Source organism: Leucopleurus acutus (assembly GCF_964270905.1).
Source record: "Leucopleurus acutus genome assembly, chromosome: 1".
In the NCBI taxonomy this organism is placed as follows: Eukaryota; Metazoa; Chordata; class Mammalia; order Artiodactyla; family Delphinidae; genus Leucopleurus; species Leucopleurus acutus.
In genome coordinates, this window is record NC_139142.1 from 28747719 (window position 1) to 28765458 (window position 17740).

The window sequence follows — 17740 nt, forward strand, 5'->3', positions numbered from 1 at the left end:
TCTGTTCAACTTAATTTGAAATTGTTTTTCTAGTCTTCATTTCCTTTCTCTCCATACACGTATTTTCCTAAAAGAGTCATACAGCTTTATCAGTACACCCATTTTAATTACATCCTCTAATTCCCTCTTTGCCAAAAGGTTTGTGTATCCATTGCAAATGGCATGGTTATCCCAACACCAACTTTTCTGTTTTATGTGTTCCACCAGTATTGCACATTGACCTGACTGACCCAGCTCCAAGGGGCCACCTGTACACCTTGCATGAATTTAACTACATTGGTGTTGTCTGCTCCCATTGTAGCTAATGGCACTGACTCAGCCTTCCATGTGCTTGCTGCTAAGCCAGCCCATACTGCTCTAGCACCCGTAGCAATGCCTGTGCGTGAAACCAACCCTTGGGCCTATGCCCCTGATGCTGCTAACAAGGGAATTGCAGCCACACATTCGGGTAAGGTGACCACAGATGATGGTGAGGATTCTGGGATCAGATAAGTGACCCTTGTTCAAAAATCAGCCATTTAGCTGAGTGGGAACCAGGGAGGAGTCCTTTTAGGAAAAGTATGATCCCTCTTGGAAATAAACTACTACTAAGAAAGGATGGTGTCACAGACATAGAGAACAAACATATGGATACCAAGGGGGCAAGGGGATGAATGGGGAGATAGGGATTGACACATATTTACTACTATGTATAAAGTCGGTAACTAATGAGAACCTACTATATAGCACAGGGAACTCTACTCAGTGCTCTGTGTGACCTAAATGGGAAGGAAATCCAAAAAAGAGGGGATATATGTATACGTATGGCTGATTCACTTTGCTGTACAGCAGAAAATGACACAGCACTGTAAAGCAACAGCACTCCAGTTAAAAAAAGACAAAAAGAAAGGATGGTTCCTTCAGAGAGGAACTAAAGAGGTTAGGTTGATAGTTCTTAGGACCATAGAACCACCCATAGAGCTCCATAATACCCAGATTCCTGGGCCCCACCTCCAGAGAGCCTGTCCCTGGAGCAGATCCGTGGCCATGCCTGCAGGAAGAGACGACTCTGCCTCTTACAATGGCAGGCCTACAAAAAAGGCTGCAAAAAGCACCTTGTATTTGCTTTTCTATATTTTCTAGTTTTTCTGTAATGAACATTTTAAAAAAACTTAATAACATTAAAGGCAGTTCACCAGGAAGACAACATATGTCTGGAAGCCAGGAAGGGTCCACAAAGTACGGCACCAAGTCGCTGGTTATTTTCTTTTCATTCTGTTAGAGCAGAAGGTAAATTACCTCAGGCCCTTTAGACTATGTGCAGGCCACAGCAACGGTGGGGACGGGTTCTGATGCCAGCCAGCAGCCTTGGTTCGATGCAGTTGAGCCATATCTAGCAGCTCCTCAGTGTGGCTGAGGTAGCCACATGGTCTCATGGGTTCTCCCTGTCCTACCACAAAACCTGGTAATAGAGACTTTCCTCCCACCTACCAAAACCACAGAATATCCCACTGGGGGGCTTGTTCTACGTTAGGCTCATTCAAATAGCCAGGATTATCCAGTGAAGAAAGAAGCCCCTAATAATTCTGATTCTCTCCTCTCTTCCTCTTGTTGGTTCCAGGGACCGAGTGGGGTCAATCTTCTGGTGCTGTCTCTCCAGGTCTCTTCCAGGCTGGTCACAGACGCACTCCCTCTGAGGCTGACCGCTGGTTGGAAGAGGTGTCCAAGTGCGTCCGGGCTCAGCAGCCCCAGGCCTCAGCTGCCCCTCTGCAGCCAGTTCTCCAACCTCCTCCACCCAGTGCCATCTCCCAGCCAGCGCCACCTTTCCAAGGAAATGCATTCCTCACCTCTCAGCCTGTGCCAGTGGGTGTGGTCCCACCCCTGCAGCCAGCCTTTGTCCCTGCCCAGTCCTATCCTGTGGCTAACGGGATGACCTATCCAGCCCCTAATGTGCCTGTGGTGGGCATCACTCCCTCCCAGATGGTTGCCAACGTGTTTGGCACTGCAGGCCACCCTCAGGCTGCCCAACCCCATCAGTCTCCCAACCTGGTCAAGCAGCAGACATTCCCTCAGTACGAGACAAGCAGTGCTACTGCCAGTCCCTTCTTTAAGCCTCCTGCTCAGCACCTCAACGGTTCTGCAGCTTTCAATGGTGTAGACGATGGCAGGTTGGCCTCAGGAGACAAGCACACAGAGGTTCCTGCAGGCACCTGCCCAGTGGATCATTTCGAAGCCCAGTGGGCCGCATTAGAAAGCAAGTCCAAGCAGCGTACTAACCCCTCCCCCACCAACCCTTTCTCCAGTGACTTACAGAAGACTTTTGAAATTGAACTTTAAGCAGTCCTTATGGTTTACGTATTTTGTCTGTACTTAAGCAAGGGCGGAGGGTGGAGGTCAAAGGAGCAAAGGGGACTTTGTGTTCCCAACCAGTACGCTTTTCACTAATCCCAAAGGTTCCCAGGAGCATGTCCAGGCATAGAGTGCTGAAGGGGTGATTGAAAAAAGTGGAGAAAACCATTCCTAGAGAAGAGCTGTCTTGCAGTTAGACTAAAGAATTTAAGGAAATGTTACCCTCTGCCCCCCTCTTCCTCCCTCAGGCCCTCACAAATCTCTGGCAACAGAGAGGCAGAAGTATCTGAATAGGAACCTGTATTCAAAGCACATTTACTGGAATATAAAACACAACGGGAAGCAAAACGATCTCCCTTTGTTTTTCAGGCCATTCACCTGCCTCCTCTCTCAGTACTGGCCTGTCTTAAAGATCAAAAACAAGGTGGGGACAAGAGGCAGGCTGTGCTGCCAGAATTCCCAGGAGGGCACATCAGGAGCCACCCAGCAGAGCTATATTTTAGGGGTAAAGTTGAGCTTCCATTTTGAGTAAGAATAAATATTATAAATATATATCAAAAAGCCAAAATCTTTATTTTTATGCATTTAGAATATTTTAAATAGTTCTCACTATTAAAAAGTTGTATGAGTTGTAAGTAATCTTGCCAAAGGTAAAGGGTTAGCTGTAAGAAATTGTACATAAGATTGATTTATCATTATGCCTATTGAAGTAAAAAGAGGAAGGGTTGGAAGTTGCAGACGGGATCCCTAGCTTACTTGGTATCATTTACTGTAAGTAGCACATTGCAACAACAATCATGCTTATGACCAATATAGTCAACTAGGTTGTAGTTTTAAATAAAGAGTGAGCAGTATTGTCCTGGTTTTAAACCTATAAAGAAATTCTAATGTCATTATTTTAATGGAATCAATCTAAATAGAGAATATGTATTTTCTTCTATATATTGCTGCAGTTTCCTTATGTTAATCCTTTACTTTGTTTTAACACTAAGGTGACAATGACATAATCATATCCATAGACAGGAACACAGGTTACTGTGTTGGTTTGTCATGTAGGTCTTGGTGGGTTTTGCTTTCAGTAAGTTTTGTTCCCACAAGTTTTGTGGGGATGGAGGTTCTAGTTTTATTAGCACTGCTTGTGCGTGTGCATGTGGGGGTGTGTGTGTCCATCCCTCTCCCTCCCAGTGAGCAGAACATCCCATTTGCCAGTTGCAGCCACTTGACCTCTGGTAACAACGTGAGATCCCATCTCATTTTTACTTTTGAACGTCGGCCTTACAATCAAATGTAAGTTATATATATTTGTACTGATGAGAATTTATAATCTGCTTTAACAGAAATAAATGTTCGTGGTAGAAGCTTTTGGCCATGAAGGGCTATTCTTTCCCCTTTATTAGCAAGTGAGTTTTGGTTCTTTTTGGTCTTGTCCTCTCTCCATTCTACTGCCGCCACAGATTTCTAGGTTGATGGCTAGAAAATCTTTCACCGGGATTAGTATATTCTTAAAGTTCATATTTGTATCCACACTTTAGGCTTTGGTTGTTCCTAAGCGCATCTCTGATGTCAGATTCTTCTTGCTCAAAGTGCAGACTTCAACCTGGCAGCTGGTTAGAGATACAGAACCTCAGCCGACCCCAGACCTAGTCAGGATCTGCATTGTGACGAGATTCACATTCTGAGAAGCTGGGCTGGAGCAGTGATTTCCAACTTTGAATACGTATTAGAATCATCTGGGAGATTTTAAAATCCTCATGCCTGGCCCATACTCCAGACCAATTAAATCAAAATCTCTGGAGAGTAGAACCCCAGGTTCAGTTTTTTAAAAAGCTCCCAGTATGGAAGAAGGTTGAGAACCACCGGTCTAGGTTGAGTTTTACTCTCACCTCTAACCTTACCCCACTACTCTGTGACTAGTTCCAAGAACTAACCTACCTCAAACTTACCTTCTGAAGTGTGTCACAAATTTGCCAAATACTAGTTTAACTAAAGAATGGGGGAGTCCAAGAAGGTAGCCCTTATTTTCCAATTTCTACAGCAAAACCAGCCATGGTTAGGGAAAGGGATGCACCTCAATATTTTTTTAAAAATGAAAAAAAGACCTGTGCCACCGCATTTCTTTTGTTGAATGAGAGGTAGACCAAGAAGAAGTATCACTCACCCATGATGCAGCTGTTTGTCTTTTCCAGCCAGTGTGTTGGTAATAAAAAAGTCACCTTTCCCTGTAATGCCTGTCTTTCTTGTGTCCCAGAATAACCTCTGTTACTAGGCCCAGCCAGTCCTCTGGAGGATGTGTAGAAGGTTAAAGTGGAAAGAAACTCGGAAACTCACTGAAACCAGGCCTCTTGATTTAGCAGCAAGGAATTAAGAGGCTCCAAGAGAGGAAGAATGACCTCTTCCAACTCAAACCATTTCTGAAACCACTTCCCTGTATTACATTGCCCTCCACTCCATTGGTTCCCCCCCATCCTGCTGGTGCTGTTTTTTATAATAGTGTTTTTGTTTTATTTACTTATTTATTTTTGGCTGAGTTGGATCTTTGTTGCTGCAACACAGGCTTTCTCTAGTTGCAGCGAGCAGGGGCTACTCTCTGTTGCGGTGCGTGGGCTTCTCATTGCGGTGGCTTCTCTTGTCGCGGAGCACGGGCTCTAGGCACACGGGCTTCAGTAGTTGTGGCTCGCGGGCTTAGTTGCTCTGCAGCATGTGGGATCTTCCTGGACCAGGGCTCAGACCTGCGTCCCCTGCATTGGCAGGCGGATCCTTAACCACTGCTCCACCAGGGAAGCCCAACAGTCTGCTTTTTATCTGGCAGCAAGTATTTTGCATCAGACATACTGGCTTGAGGAGGAGAGGCTCCTTGGTGGTCACTGCACCGAACAGGCTCACCTGCTCCCTGCAGGTGTGAGACGATCCTCACGGCTTGGCTTTGCATGTCTGCCTCGGGAGGAAGGCTCCATCCAGCCTCTTGATGAAAGGAAGGCGCTTTTCTAGTTCTTTCATACTCAGATAATGATGCAGTGGCTGCTGTTTCATCCCAAATCCCTATACTGGGCCTTTCATTTATATTCCACTTCGTCGACAGTTTTCACAAACATCATGCTATTAATGACCATATGCACAGATGGGATTTGAAGCTGGTTGCTATACTACCTAGAAGGGCGAGAGAGGCTAGAGCAATGAACCGCTGTTTGGACCCCAGATGAGACCTAGTTCTATCAAAGTATGCTTCCCTGACACAACAGGAGTTAGTGTTCCTGTAGAAGATAGGTATTAACTTTGAGATCATTACACACCTCCCCACACAGCTTTAAATGAAGGGAGAACCCTGGTGGCTTTCTTTAAAACACAGTGAACTGATCCTGTGTAACAAATTTCAGAGGGAAGTTGTAAAGTGAAGGATGTCCTTATCCAAATAGATGCTTCTTCTTGACAACTCAGCAGGCGCTTGTGGTACGTCAGAGAAGCAAACACTGCTGGGACTACAGAGGGAGGCTGCCGCTGGTGCTCAACTGCCGGAGCAGCTTTGAAGAGGCCAGTGTCTCCGGAGGAGAACTCCCTTTGCCAGCCAGACAGGGGAGACCGAGAGCCTGTCTCCCCTTCTCCCAGCCCTGTGAGTTGTATCCCTGCTGCCAGATGGGCTGAGCAGGAGGCTAGATCCGGGAACAGCTGGCACAGCAGAAGCTGGAGTAGTACTCATTGCCGCAGAGCCGGGCCTGCAGGATCAAATCACAGTTGGCCAGCTCCGGCTGGTCGATGCACTCCCTGCCAGGGTCCCTCGGCACGGTGGCCAGTGCTGCAAGACAGCGGGGGAGAGAGGGTGGTAAGAAAGCTCTGTGTAGGCTGAGAACTCTCCCCTACTATTTCATTTCATTTCGTTTCCCTGAAAGGAAAGTGCTGTCACACTGTAACCTTGTGACACCTGTATGTACAGCTATGGGAGGGCTCTCAGTTTCCATTGTCACTGGCCTCACTTCAGCATGCAGTTGTCCTCCCATTCTTTTGCAGCTTCCGCCCAGTGCACAGCCCATCACAGACTCCCAAATATTGACTGCCTGGACGATTAAACATCTCTGGAAGTTAACCCCCTGCCCTGACCATTGAGACCCCAAGAGCTGGACGGCACTGTTGCAGCCTGTGGATGGGGCAGAAGAGAGAGCAGGGTCAGCCCTAAGCACAATTGAGTCGGCAAAGGCTGTGTTCTCTTTCACTACTGGTTTCCTCCTACCTCAAAAGTTTTGTGCCTTCAATAGACCCAGCTTAGTCACTTAGTTCCCCATCTTTCCAATTTTTCCACTTCCCCCGGAGACAGCACAGAGTATTAGGCAAGGTGACAGGAGGACAGGCTGTGAACGGTGGCACTGACATTACATCGAGCACAAAGTGCTGGTTGCCTCCCCCTCTGTATTTACTGGAAGCTTCAGTATCTTATAAATCCCTGTGAGAGTTTCATCCTGCTGCTTCATCTTAGCACTGAAGTGGCCTTTTCTTTCTGGAAGGGGCTCTTATGACTCAGCTTGGCTTAGGCCTGAGCAGCACCTCCCTGAAGTCACCTCACGGAGCTGGGGATGGCCTACTCCATGCCCTCTCCCCTGCTCCCTCCTAAAATACAACTGAAAGACCATACCTAACAAGTGGACGGCTGTATAAAGTAATACCGATAATACAAGAGTATGAACTACTTACGTTTACATAAAGAGCAAGCCATCTATGCCTATTCTTAAAAATCATAACTTTGGTATCAACTTTATCTCAGCCATTGCAGCCCTTGGACCCATCACGGCCAGAGGTGAGGAGGTGCTGGGCTTGCTGGTGAAGCACGCTGGTTGCCTGGGCGCCATCATGGCTCTGCCACTTCTAGCCGGGGGTCTCTGGGCAAATTAATATTACTTAAGCTCTCTGTTTCTCAGTTTTCTTATCTGAAGTGGAGATAATAATAGCACCTGGGGCACATAGTAACCATGGCTAGAATGTGCGCATGTAACTGTTTTGCCCCATAGCATTCCCACTCACTTAGAGAAGTGTGAGTGACCGTCCCCCGCTATGTTTTAACCCTATGATATTTTCTGTTTCTCACCCTAAACTTTTAGGCAAAAAGCTTGAGAGGTCTTCACAGTAGAAGTATGTCCCTTACACCAGAGTGTGACTAGCTCAAGGCCCCCCACCCTGATTCGAACACTGCAGTTCCAACATGCCACCAAACCACGAATAGGGCACAGTGAGCCTCAAGCAGTGAAATGCTACAAAAAGCTTACATGGGTGACAGCAGATAACATGCAGCCTAATCGATGGAACGAACACTGTTAAAGGAGGGAGGGAGATAGCTTCTCATCAAGAAAGGTCCCCCCCGCCGCCCACACACCAAAAAGTAAGATTAGCAACGCTCATCTAACGGGGCGGGAGAAAGGCAGCTGGACTGAGGCCATAGTGTCCTATCCAGGAAGGCAGTCACATCACACCACATCAGGAGCCCCACCAAACTTCAGCATCAACCAAATTTCTAATTACAATTTAGCTTCCCAGGTAGACATGTCTATAGCTAATCACAAACATGCCCATCTGGATCCTCCTAACAGCTCTCCTTCTCTCATAAATCTGCCTTCTGGCCCTGTCGCAAGTCTCGTAAGTTTGGTAAATACACAGACAAGGATCTATTTGCTGGGCAGGACAGAGGTGAAAAGTGGCCCCTACAGGACGGTGCTTTGGCCAAGGCAACGCCTTCACGCAGGCACGTGCTCCATCACTGAGTCTCTGAGCACCCGGTGATGCCGACACTGCGCTGGGCCCTGGGACGTGCGCGTCCCAGTCGCTGTCTGAAGGAGCTCGGACTGGAAGCCCACTGTCAGTCCCACTCACTAAGCAACATTTCTACCAGACTTCAACCTTTAGCCTGGCCAATTCCAGCCTCAGCCCCACAGACAGGAGGTAGCCAGGCCTGACCATCCAGGCTGACCAGCACGGAAAGGCCCTGGCAGTTCTCTCCCAGGCTGTTTCAAGCCCCCCATGATAACTGGCCTGCTCCAAGTCACACTACCAGGAACTGGCAAGGTGAGGCAGGATTTGGAGTTGAGTCCCCTGGACTGCAGAGCCTGCCCCCTCCGCATTCTGCAGCAGGCAGCTAGCTCTCAAGGACAAGCAGATGCCTGGGGTAGGCCTTCCTTACCCGGCGGGACCACCTTCACCTCGGTGCTGCGGCTGACCGCCTGGCTTCCACGGTAGGCGCTGCATGTGTAGGAGCCCTCGTCCCTGGCCTGCAGGTTGTGGATCAGCAGTGTGCCATCCGGGGACTGGTGGACACGGTGGCCATCGGCCCGCACCGGCAGCCCATTCCTAGGGGGGAGAGGACGCTGGGAGAGCTGTCCAGGCCCTCATTTTCAGGCCCTGGGAAGCTGTGCCAGCCCTCCCGGGGCCAGGGGGAGGTGGTGATCCAAGGCCACTCCAGAGCCAAAGACTCCCTCTTTGTGGCCCCTCACCTTAAGGAAGGGATGGGTCTGGTACCAAGATGATAGACCAGCAATGCCGAAGCAAAATACCTCGGAAGTGAGGTGGACTCACACCAGCTGATCTAAGTGACTGCAGATCTGCCCCTTATCCCCACAGGAGTCTCTCTCTCCCTCTTCGTCCACAGAGGTCCTCTAAGCAGCGGGATGAAGGACACGAGCATCCTGCCTCCAGCGAGGTGGGGCGGGGTGCAGGTGGTAGGGGAGCCTTCCCTAAGGAGGACAGCTGGCCGAGGCCTGACCTGAGGGTGAGGAGGAGCGGCTGGCCGACAGGAGGACACGGGGACCCGGGGGTTTGAAGGAAGGCCATGGCCGCAGCGAGGAGAGTGGGCGTGGGAGGAAGTGCGCACGGCTCCTGTCAGGAGTCCGGACCGGATCCTGGGGGTAAGCGAGGGGTGTGAGCTGAGCAGGACTGACAACACCATGTGTGCTTGGAAAGGATCACCAACTGCAGCGTGGGGCAGGGACAAGCCCGAGGGCAGAGGCCAGGTGAGTGGCTGCCGCAGGTGTGCACACAGGTTGACGAGACAGACAGTAAAGCAAAGGGACCTGGGTGAGGGTCAGAGGTGGGAGGTGGGGGAGAAGAAGAGATCAAGGGTAGCAGGTTCCTAGCTTGGTTACTGGGCAGTGGTGGTGCACCTCCACCGTGGGGAGACCCAGGGCAGGATGAGGAGTGAATGGTGAGGTTATTTTCCCCCATTTCGCATTTCGGGCGCTCTGAGACACCAGGAGCCATCAGGTTTGAGGTCTGGACCCAGGTAGTGTCTCAGCACTGATGGTCCTGGAAACTTCATGTCTACAGGGCTACCCAAGGTGAAGTTAGAGAAAAGCCGAGGACCAAGGACAGACCTCAAGGTACACCAGCCTCTCAGAGAGAGGGATGTGATGAGCGGGCCAGGAAAACAGAAGCTGCAGCCGGAGAAGCAGGAAGGAGACTGCAGGTCATGTGGGACTGAGTCTGTTCAAGGACTGAGGAACAGGGAGGTACTGGTGACCTCGGTCAGGGCAGTGTCCCTGGCATGGGGGTGCGGGGGTGGAGGAGAGGCCCCGGGGCAAGGGCTGAGCTGCCAGCAGGGAGGTGAGCAGACCAAGATAATGTGAACAGCCGTGCATGAAGGGGACACGATATAGGACCCCACTGCAGGGAAACACTGGGTCAGAGGAGGGTGTGTTTATGTTTGTTTGTTTTGAAGAGGGGTGTCCTGAGCCTGTTTGCTGCTGGGAAGATCCAGGCCTGATAGGATAATCACAGCCACAGCTGATCAGGGCAGGGCCGGCTGAGGGCACCAGCTGAGAAGCCTGCAGAGGCTCCCACCACCTTCCCTGGCATCAGGGCCACAGAGAGGCAGCCGACCTCTGTGCCCCTCACCGTTCCTGCCAGTGTGCAGGCCCATTCCCATCCTGGCATCATCGCTCCAATACTCGCCCTTGAGGCTTGACCAAGAACATCCTTCCCTTCATCCATTCTCCCAGACAGGAGACAGCCTCACCCCACTGTGCACAGATGCACTTAGGGCAAACCTCTGGAGCCTGGGGGACACTGGGCCATCTGCCTGGGAGTTTTTGGGGGGCTCAGATTACCCCAGGATCCCCAGAGCCTAGCCTAGTCCTGACATACTGCAAGGAGGAAGTGGGCAAAAAAACGCTGAATGAATAAAAGACCAACAGATTTGGGGTAAAAGACCACTGAAGTCCTCAAAGCCCAGGGTTTCTCAACGCCAGTGGAGATTCTGTCACCCAGGAGACATTTGGCAACATCTGGAGACTTTTTATTGCCATGACTTGGGAGGGAGTGCCACTGGCATCTGGCAGGTAGATGGCCTGGACGCTGCTAGACGTCCTCCAGTGCACCCCAACAGACGAACGTGTCAGCCCAAAATCTCAATAGTGCTGAGGTTGAGAAACCCGGGGTAGCCCGACCAACAGAAAAGAGCAGTCCCAGGGGGCTTCCGGGTGTCGGTATGAGGGCGCTGTGGCCCCTTCCCTGACACCAGGCCGGGAGGCAGGAGTGGAAGAATAAGGGGAGGGGGCAGTGGTGACCGCAGCATCCCGCAGGAAGGTGCACCCCCCTCTGTCTGGGCTGTACCACCTCAGGTACGAGGGCCAGAGGGCCAGGCCTGCCTGGAGCAGAGCCTTACCTGGACCATCTGATGTTCACGCTTTCGCCCGCCACCGCACACAGCAGCCTGGCCGTGTCACCTTCTGGCACCATCACCGTAGAGGGCAGCCCTGTGATTGTCAGCTCCCCTGGGCCCAAGGAGGGGGCACTGTCAGCCACCACGCCCATCCTGGCCCACCTGACCTCAGAGGCCACCGGCCACACTTACCCTCCTGCCCGGGACTGCCGCCTTACCCAGAACTCTGAGCTGGACCCAGCGCTGGTCTCGGTCCTGCCCGTTGACTGCAACACAGGTATAGAAGCCTCCATCTTCCACAGCCACGCGGCTGATGACCAGGGAGCCGTCGGACTGCAGCTGGTGTCTGGGGGCCAAGCACAATCAGGTGTCCCCACCCCAACGTGCCCGGCAGGGGGCAGGAGGGGCAGGATCTTCCCTCCCCTGGTGAGAGGCTGAGCAGCCCCTGCTGTCACTGGGATCTGACCAAGGGCCAGTAGGCCTCCGGCCCTCAGGCCCTCCAGCTGCTGGCACTCTCCTTAAAGATGCCTGACTTTAGAGCCTGAATAAACAAGTCCAGTTTTCTGATACAAAATAATTCTGGTTTGGGTTTCTAGTTTTTGCTACACTTGTTACTAGGCTCGGTTCTGGTTCTACCACTTAGGAGCTGTGTGGTGTTCAGCTTGTGCATGTCAAATGGGGATGAACTAGCACCCACCTATTTGGTCTCCTCTGCAGGTCATAGGAGGAGAAAAGCCTCACCTCCGAACGGGCCCAGTAAACGTGAGCCCTTGGGATTACGGCCAGAAGTGTGTCGCCTCTGTTTCCTCGCTCAGCTGTCACCTCTGTTAGCAAGCCCTTACTTCTGTCCGCTAACCACAGTCCAGAAAGACCCAGAGACCCAAATGCGGTCTGCCCGAGGAGCCCGACGCCACAGCTCCAACCCTCAAGGGGCCCTGGGGTCCTGCTCAGGACCAGGGGGCACCTGCAGCTCCCTCCCCCAGTGGGGGTGCGGCTGGAGGCCGGCCAGGCGGGAGGGGAAAGGAGCTGAACACACCTGGGAGAAGAGAGGGGCCGCCCATCTCTCTGCCACTCGACGCTTGTGGGTGGGAAGCCCTCCGCACGACAGGTCAGCCGGATCTGCTGGCCTGGGTGGGCGTCCACCACCCCAGGCTGGTGCCGGTCCAGACGCAGCCTGCAGAGCAAGCACCCCATGGCCGTGAGGGGGTCCTTGCCACTGCCTCTCCCCCACTCCCACCCACGTCAGGGGACGGGACCTCCGCACAGCCTCGTGGGCCCCTTCCCCCTCTCCAGCCAGATTCCGCTTCCCAACATCACCCCTTTGTTCCGGTTGGGACCTCTTGGACCAGGTCTAAAAGACACCTGTGGCTTATCTCACCTCCCCACCCAGAACCTCCGACTGTCCCCCGCCCGACCTGCGCGTCTGCCTCCAGGTCCTTGACTTGGGCACCCCAAGTGCCCAAGCTCTCTGCGTCCACTCCGTAAACTGCCCTTCTTCAAGGCCTTCTCAGGCCCTCTAGCTGCCGGTGTCCTCCCCTCCCTCGGCTCCTGAGGCCTGGGCCAGGCCCCGGCTCCGTTCCCCATGACTCAGGGTGGTGGGCGGGGTCCCCTTCCTCCTCCAGAAGCTGAGCTCCGGGAGCCATGCCTCCCCAGCCCTCCCCTCACAGAGCCCTGAGCAGGCGCCAGCAAGCCTGCTCACAGCACACGCTGGCCTGGGACCACCCTCCCTCCCCCCGCTCTCCCCGAGACCTCCCCTAACCCCGGCCGCAGTGGGGCAGACCAAGAGCGGGACAGCACTGCACACTGTTACCTGCTCGTGGGCCATGGGTGCGAGGAGGAGACGGCCCCCCGGCCCCCAGAACCGCCCCCTAGGCTGGGGTCCCGAGGACTGTGGCCCTGGGCTGGGTCCCTGGCCTGAGGGAAGTGCCTTGGTTCAGCCTCAGGAATCACGGCCACGTCACCCCCTGTCATGAGGCAAGGAGAAGCAAGGGGTGAGCTGTGGGGAGAAGGGGGTGGAAGGAAGGGTGGGCCATGGGGCCCGCGGGGAACCAATGGAGAAATGAGGGCCACGAGGGGCAACACATCCGCCCCAGCCCAGCTGGAGCATGTGGTCCCTGCCACCAGGAGACCTTGGCCCAAGGAAACACTAGTCCTCCAGTGTCGAGGCCCCCTGGCCCAGGCCCTCCCGGCCGGTACCCGACCCCGGGGCCCGTGAGACCCACTGCGGGGGCGTGGGGACAGAGACCTGTGATGCGAAGCTGGATCTTCTGAGAGTCACGGTCTGGCCTGGTGCTGCCACAGCTGTAGGTGCCAGTGTCCTCTGCCCGCAGGGGGCTGATGACCAGGGAGCCATCGGGCTGCAGCTGGTGCCTGAATGAAGAGAGGGCGCTTGAGCTCCGGGCTCCTGAGGCAATGATGAGCTGGCTCCTGTAAGAGGCGCCGTCGCCCCACACTCACCCGCCCGTCTCAGGAGATCAGAGGGGCTGTGCAGGCTGCACACACACCTGGCAGAGGAGATAGGCCGCCCGTCTTTCTGCCACCTGGCGTGGGGGTCCAGGGAGCTGTCATCTGGGCAGAAGAGCCGCACCAGCTGCCCCAGGGCCACCTGTACCAGGGAGAGCTCTGAGCCTGCCAGGGTGATCCTGGAAAGGTGGGAGGGAGGGTCTGCATGAGTGCCGGGACCAGGGACTTCACCACACAGAAAGCTTGGTGCCCATCCCGTCCTGGGCACCGGTGGGGCCAGAGGGTCGCAGGGGAAGCCAAGCTCCAGAAGCCCGAGGACTCAGGAATTCGCCCTCCCCCACCCCCCAATATCCCCAGGCATTGCTACCTCAACCTGTTCCTGCCAGAGCACAGAATAGGCACAGAGCCCAGGGAATGGAGAGGCTGGGAGAGAAGCAACACCAGGTTCCCATGGGGAGCTAAACACATGCCTGATCCCTTTGGAATTCAAAGTTTTATTTATTTTGTTTTTAATCTTCCCAAATCTCATTAATATGACAGTCACAAGACTAACAACAAATGAGACCCACATTAAACCTATGAGATCACATCACCATTTTACAGGTCAAGAAACTGAGGCTTCGAGAATTTGGATGACTTGCCAAAGGTCATGAAGCTTATAACCTAGGCCTCAACTAGACAGGCCCTGGGCTATACCGGCAAGATCTGCTGGAGAGTCTAGGCACCACCATCCACCGATTGCCTGACCCTAAGCAAGTCTCATATCTCCAAAGCCTGAGCTTCCCCATCTGTAGAATGATGGTAGCAAGGCCCTCCAGTCTGGGCTGTTTGGAAGATTCCAGGTTAGGGATGGAGGGGGGCCCAGCTGACCTCAGGGTTTTAGCTCCAAAAGGCTCAGCCCTTGGGCCTGGGTCCCTAATCCCCCATCCCACCTGGGGAAGGTGGGCCTCACCTGTAGGAGGAGCTGTGGGAAGGTGGCACTGGTGGTCCTGCGTCTCCGCCCAGTCCAGCGGCACTGGGCCCAAGCTCCTGGCCCTGGGGCCCTTCTCCAAAGGCCTGTCTGTGGTCCACGGCCCCCGGCCCAGGCTCTTGATCTTGCCTCCAGAGGCCACCGGAAGGCAAGGGCTTTCTCTGGACAACAGGCCCCGTCCCGTGCCGGCTGGCCTCCTGCTGTTCCCCAGGACCGCTGCCGCCACTGTCTCTATGGGTGCTTTGGCCAGAGGCCCCGGGGTCGTGTCGGCGGGGCCCATGTTGGGGTCCCCGGCAGCTGCTCACACACTCCTCCTCTGAGGCAAAGTTATTGGCGTTGCCATGGCAGCCACCATACCAGAAACGGTTACACTGGCCCACGGAGGCGATGAAGTACCAGCGGGCGGCCCAGTCCGTGCAGGAGCCATGGGCGCTGGGCAGTAGGCACCGCACAGGGTACACTGAGGGGGCAGGGAGGACGCAGGTCACCGAGACCCAGTAACGAAGCTGCAAACGCTGCCCGGGACGTAGGAGTGAGGCCCTTCCCAGGGTACGGAGCACATCTACACTGGGCCCCTGACCAGCCCTGGGGACCTGCCCTGGGCTGGGAACCCAGCAGCCTCCACAATCATCCCCGTCCACCTCCACCCCCAGAACTAGAGCCGTCCAAAGGTCAGGGCCATGAGCTCCCCGGACAGGCTCCCTCCTGCTCTTCCCCACCTGACCCAGGCCCCAAGGGCGCACACAGAGCAACCCCAGGGCCAAACCTTGCTGTGCTTAGCTCACAATGAGGACCCAGCCCTGAGCCCCCAAAGGCCTGTGAAGATGCCCAGTGAGGGGCCCACCCTTGTTCCCAGGGCCCTTCACCAGCTCTGAATCTTCTCCAGCCCCCAGCCTGCCCATAATCATCACCCTCCTCCCAGGCACAGCCTGCTCCCTCTCCGCATTCAGATGTGACCACGCTGGCCCCTGCTTAAAGCCCATCCAGGTGCCCAGCCCCCTGCAGACTCAGCCCACCAGCCCACCTGGCTTCCAACGTCCCTGTAATGGTCCCTGGCACTCCACCCATGCACCCGCCTCACAGCCCTCCTTCCAGGACTCATCCCAGGCAGGGTGGGGACACCCCACCCATCCCAGCCCTGACCTCCCTGTCTCTGGAGGGGGCTGAGCCCCGGGGGCAGCACAGCCTTCCTTCTCTGTGGAATCCCCACCGACAACTCTCCCCAACTCCCTCAAGCAACCAGGCGGCGACAAGGGCAAACTGTTGGACACGATAATAATCTTGCACTGTTCTCTGGCCCGGCACCTCGTAGGTGATCAGTAAGTATTTGTGGAAGACAAGAGCAATAACCAAGGCAGTAGGAAGGTTCTCGGCTCTGGGCGGGGCGGCGAGCACAGTGGGACCAGAGCCTACCCACCAGGAAGGGCAGGAAGGGGCATCCACTCACTGTAGCTGGGCTGGCCCACACAGCCTTCCCCAAGAGGGCCCACCGCAGAGGCCACGTTGTCGTAGCAACAGCCGAACTGGGAGACCCGGCACTCACTGGGCTCATTCTGCTGGGCCTGGGGAGGAAGCCCAAGGTTGGGAAGTTGGAAATAAGTCTGGTTCTTGGCGGGAACCCTAGGCTGCCAGGCGGAGGATGGCAGGAAGAGGGACAGAACTGTGAACGCACGGAGCATAACCCCAGCCCTGGGGGCAGATCGGAGGCCAGGAGAATGTTGGCCGAACCCCCCAGCTCCAGCCCAGGCCTGTCGCTGAAGCCCTATGCCCTCCAGAGGATGGTCCAGTCCAGCCGGCTTCAGGGACCTCCTTTCTGCAAGGCTAAAGCTGCAGAGCCTGGGTCGCAGTGGCACTGAGCAGGCTCGGGGGCTGGACTCCTGCCCCTCACGTGACCAGACACTTACCGTGGAAGCCACCTCTCTCGACTGTGGCCTGCTCCCGGTGTTGCTGCGTCCATAAGAGCTCGCACAGCCAGCCTGATGGGGCCCCTCGGCCACAGACACCCCGTCAGGACAGCACCCGAACCTAGACAGACATCACACAGCCCTCCCCTCACCACCCAGCCCTGACCCCCACCCCTACCAAGGACCCTGAGCTTCCTGCATCCCAGGATCCAGGCTCTGAGGCTCCCTGAGCCAGGGCCTGACCGGGTGAAGATCCGCGTGGGAGACGGGTTTGTGAACCCCAGTCTCTGCCGTGTCCACTGGCCGCTTAGAGGCTCCCAGTGAGGGTGACAGGAAAACAATACGCAGAGCTGAACCCTTAATAATTGAGAGATCTTCAACTCACACAGCCCACCACAAAGCCGAGGAGGGGGAAATGCACCTGAACCTGCCCAAACACCAGGTTCCCAGGGAGTTTTTACAAAATGTCAGCAGTTGGGCGATGGGGCAGAAGAGGGTGTCAGAGGAGCCCACCACTTATTTCACCTCCACCAACCAGGAGCTGGGAAGGAAGGTGAAAGAAGGAACATATCAAAGCACCTTCTATGTGCCAGGCACCATGTGATACGTTTCAGCCTCACAGGAACCCCAGTCAGTGGCTGTCATGGTTCCCAATTCTCAGCAGAGGAAGCCAAGATCAAAGAGGTTAATAACTTGCCCCAAGTCACCCAGCACGCAACCGGTAAGTGGCTGAGCTGAGAATCAGCCCCAGGCTGCTGGGCGCCGAATCTCAGCCCTTAGCACCCAGCCTCTGAGGGACTGGGGGCCTGGTTTGGATTGGAGAGCTAGAATCATAGCCCACTTGCCTTCCCAGAGCCTCAGGCTACATCTCAACAGGCTGACTTCTGCAGAGAAAGCAGGGGGTTTTGCCCACAGCCAGCACGTGAAGGAGCTCAGCGAGAGGAACCCAAGCCCTCGGTTTTGCGCTACCAGGGCAGCGCAGCCTGGAGCTCTGCTAAGCCACCCCACGCCCTCTCCGAGCAGAGACACTGCCCGTGCATCAGACACACCCCCTGAACACACACCTTCCCTCTTCGACCTGGGGAGAAGGAAGAGGCACCCACCTGCTCTGCTGACATGAGGCCCCCGGGCAGCCTTGCCACTGCGGCCCAAGAGACGCAGTGTGGCCATCGGGGCAGCACCCATGGGGGCTGTGTCTGCAGTCACGGGGCCCCAAGCCAGACCGCAGGGGCTGCCGGTGTGAGGAATGCCGCAGAGATGGGGCTGGGCCCGGGGCTGGCAGGTGTGGGCTCTGGTCGCCTCTGGGGTTACCCCGAGCTGAGGGTTGCTCCTGGGGTGCCCACCACTGGTCTCTGAAATCTAGAGAGAAGAGGAAGCAAAGGTCATGTGATGTCTCCACCTGGCTCCTCACCCTCCATCTGTGTCCGCATCAGACCCACCTCTCCC

The 17740-nt window shown here is 54.9% G+C and overlaps 2 protein-coding genes across 10 annotated transcripts in view; one reads left to right on the forward strand and one right to left on the reverse strand.

The window, feature by feature from the left end:
• The window catches only part of NUMB (NUMB endocytic adaptor protein), a 179769-nt gene extending 175781 nt beyond the window's left edge, over positions 1-3988 (forward strand). For 7 of the 9 annotated variants that reach the window (XM_082864348.1, XM_082864352.1, XM_082864356.1 and 4 more), the window contains 2 exons: positions 302-448; positions 1601-3988. In XM_082864348.1, the coding sequence (XP_082720474.1) occupies positions 302-448; positions 1601-2316 (863 nt within the window). In that variant the 3' untranslated portion in view covers positions 2317-3988. The remainder of the gene's footprint in view (positions 1-301; positions 449-1600) is intronic. The other 2 variants (XM_082864354.1, XM_082864355.1) reach the window with 1 other exon arrangement.
• Positions 3989-5975: 1987 nt separating this feature from the next.
• Positions 5976-17740, reverse strand: part of PAPLN (papilin, proteoglycan like sulfated glycoprotein) — a gene marked incomplete at both ends in the record, with an annotated part of 31576 nt that continues 19811 nt past the window's right edge. The window contains 12 exons of the mRNA XM_082849736.1: positions 5976-6118; positions 8486-8652; positions 10961-11069; positions 11176-11303; positions 11994-12131; positions 12768-12953; positions 13154-13327; positions 13462-13599; positions 14373-14822; positions 15834-15991; positions 16289-16415; positions 17398-17653. Coding sequence (XP_082705862.1) covers positions 5976-6118; positions 8486-8652; positions 10961-11069; positions 11176-11303; positions 11994-12131; positions 12768-12953; positions 13154-13327; positions 13462-13599; positions 14373-14822; positions 15834-15991; positions 16289-16415; positions 17398-17653 — 2174 coding nt within the window. The remainder of the gene's footprint in view (positions 6119-8485; positions 8653-10960; positions 11070-11175; positions 11304-11993; positions 12132-12767; positions 12954-13153; positions 13328-13461; positions 13600-14372; positions 14823-15833; positions 15992-16288; positions 16416-17397; positions 17654-17740) is intronic.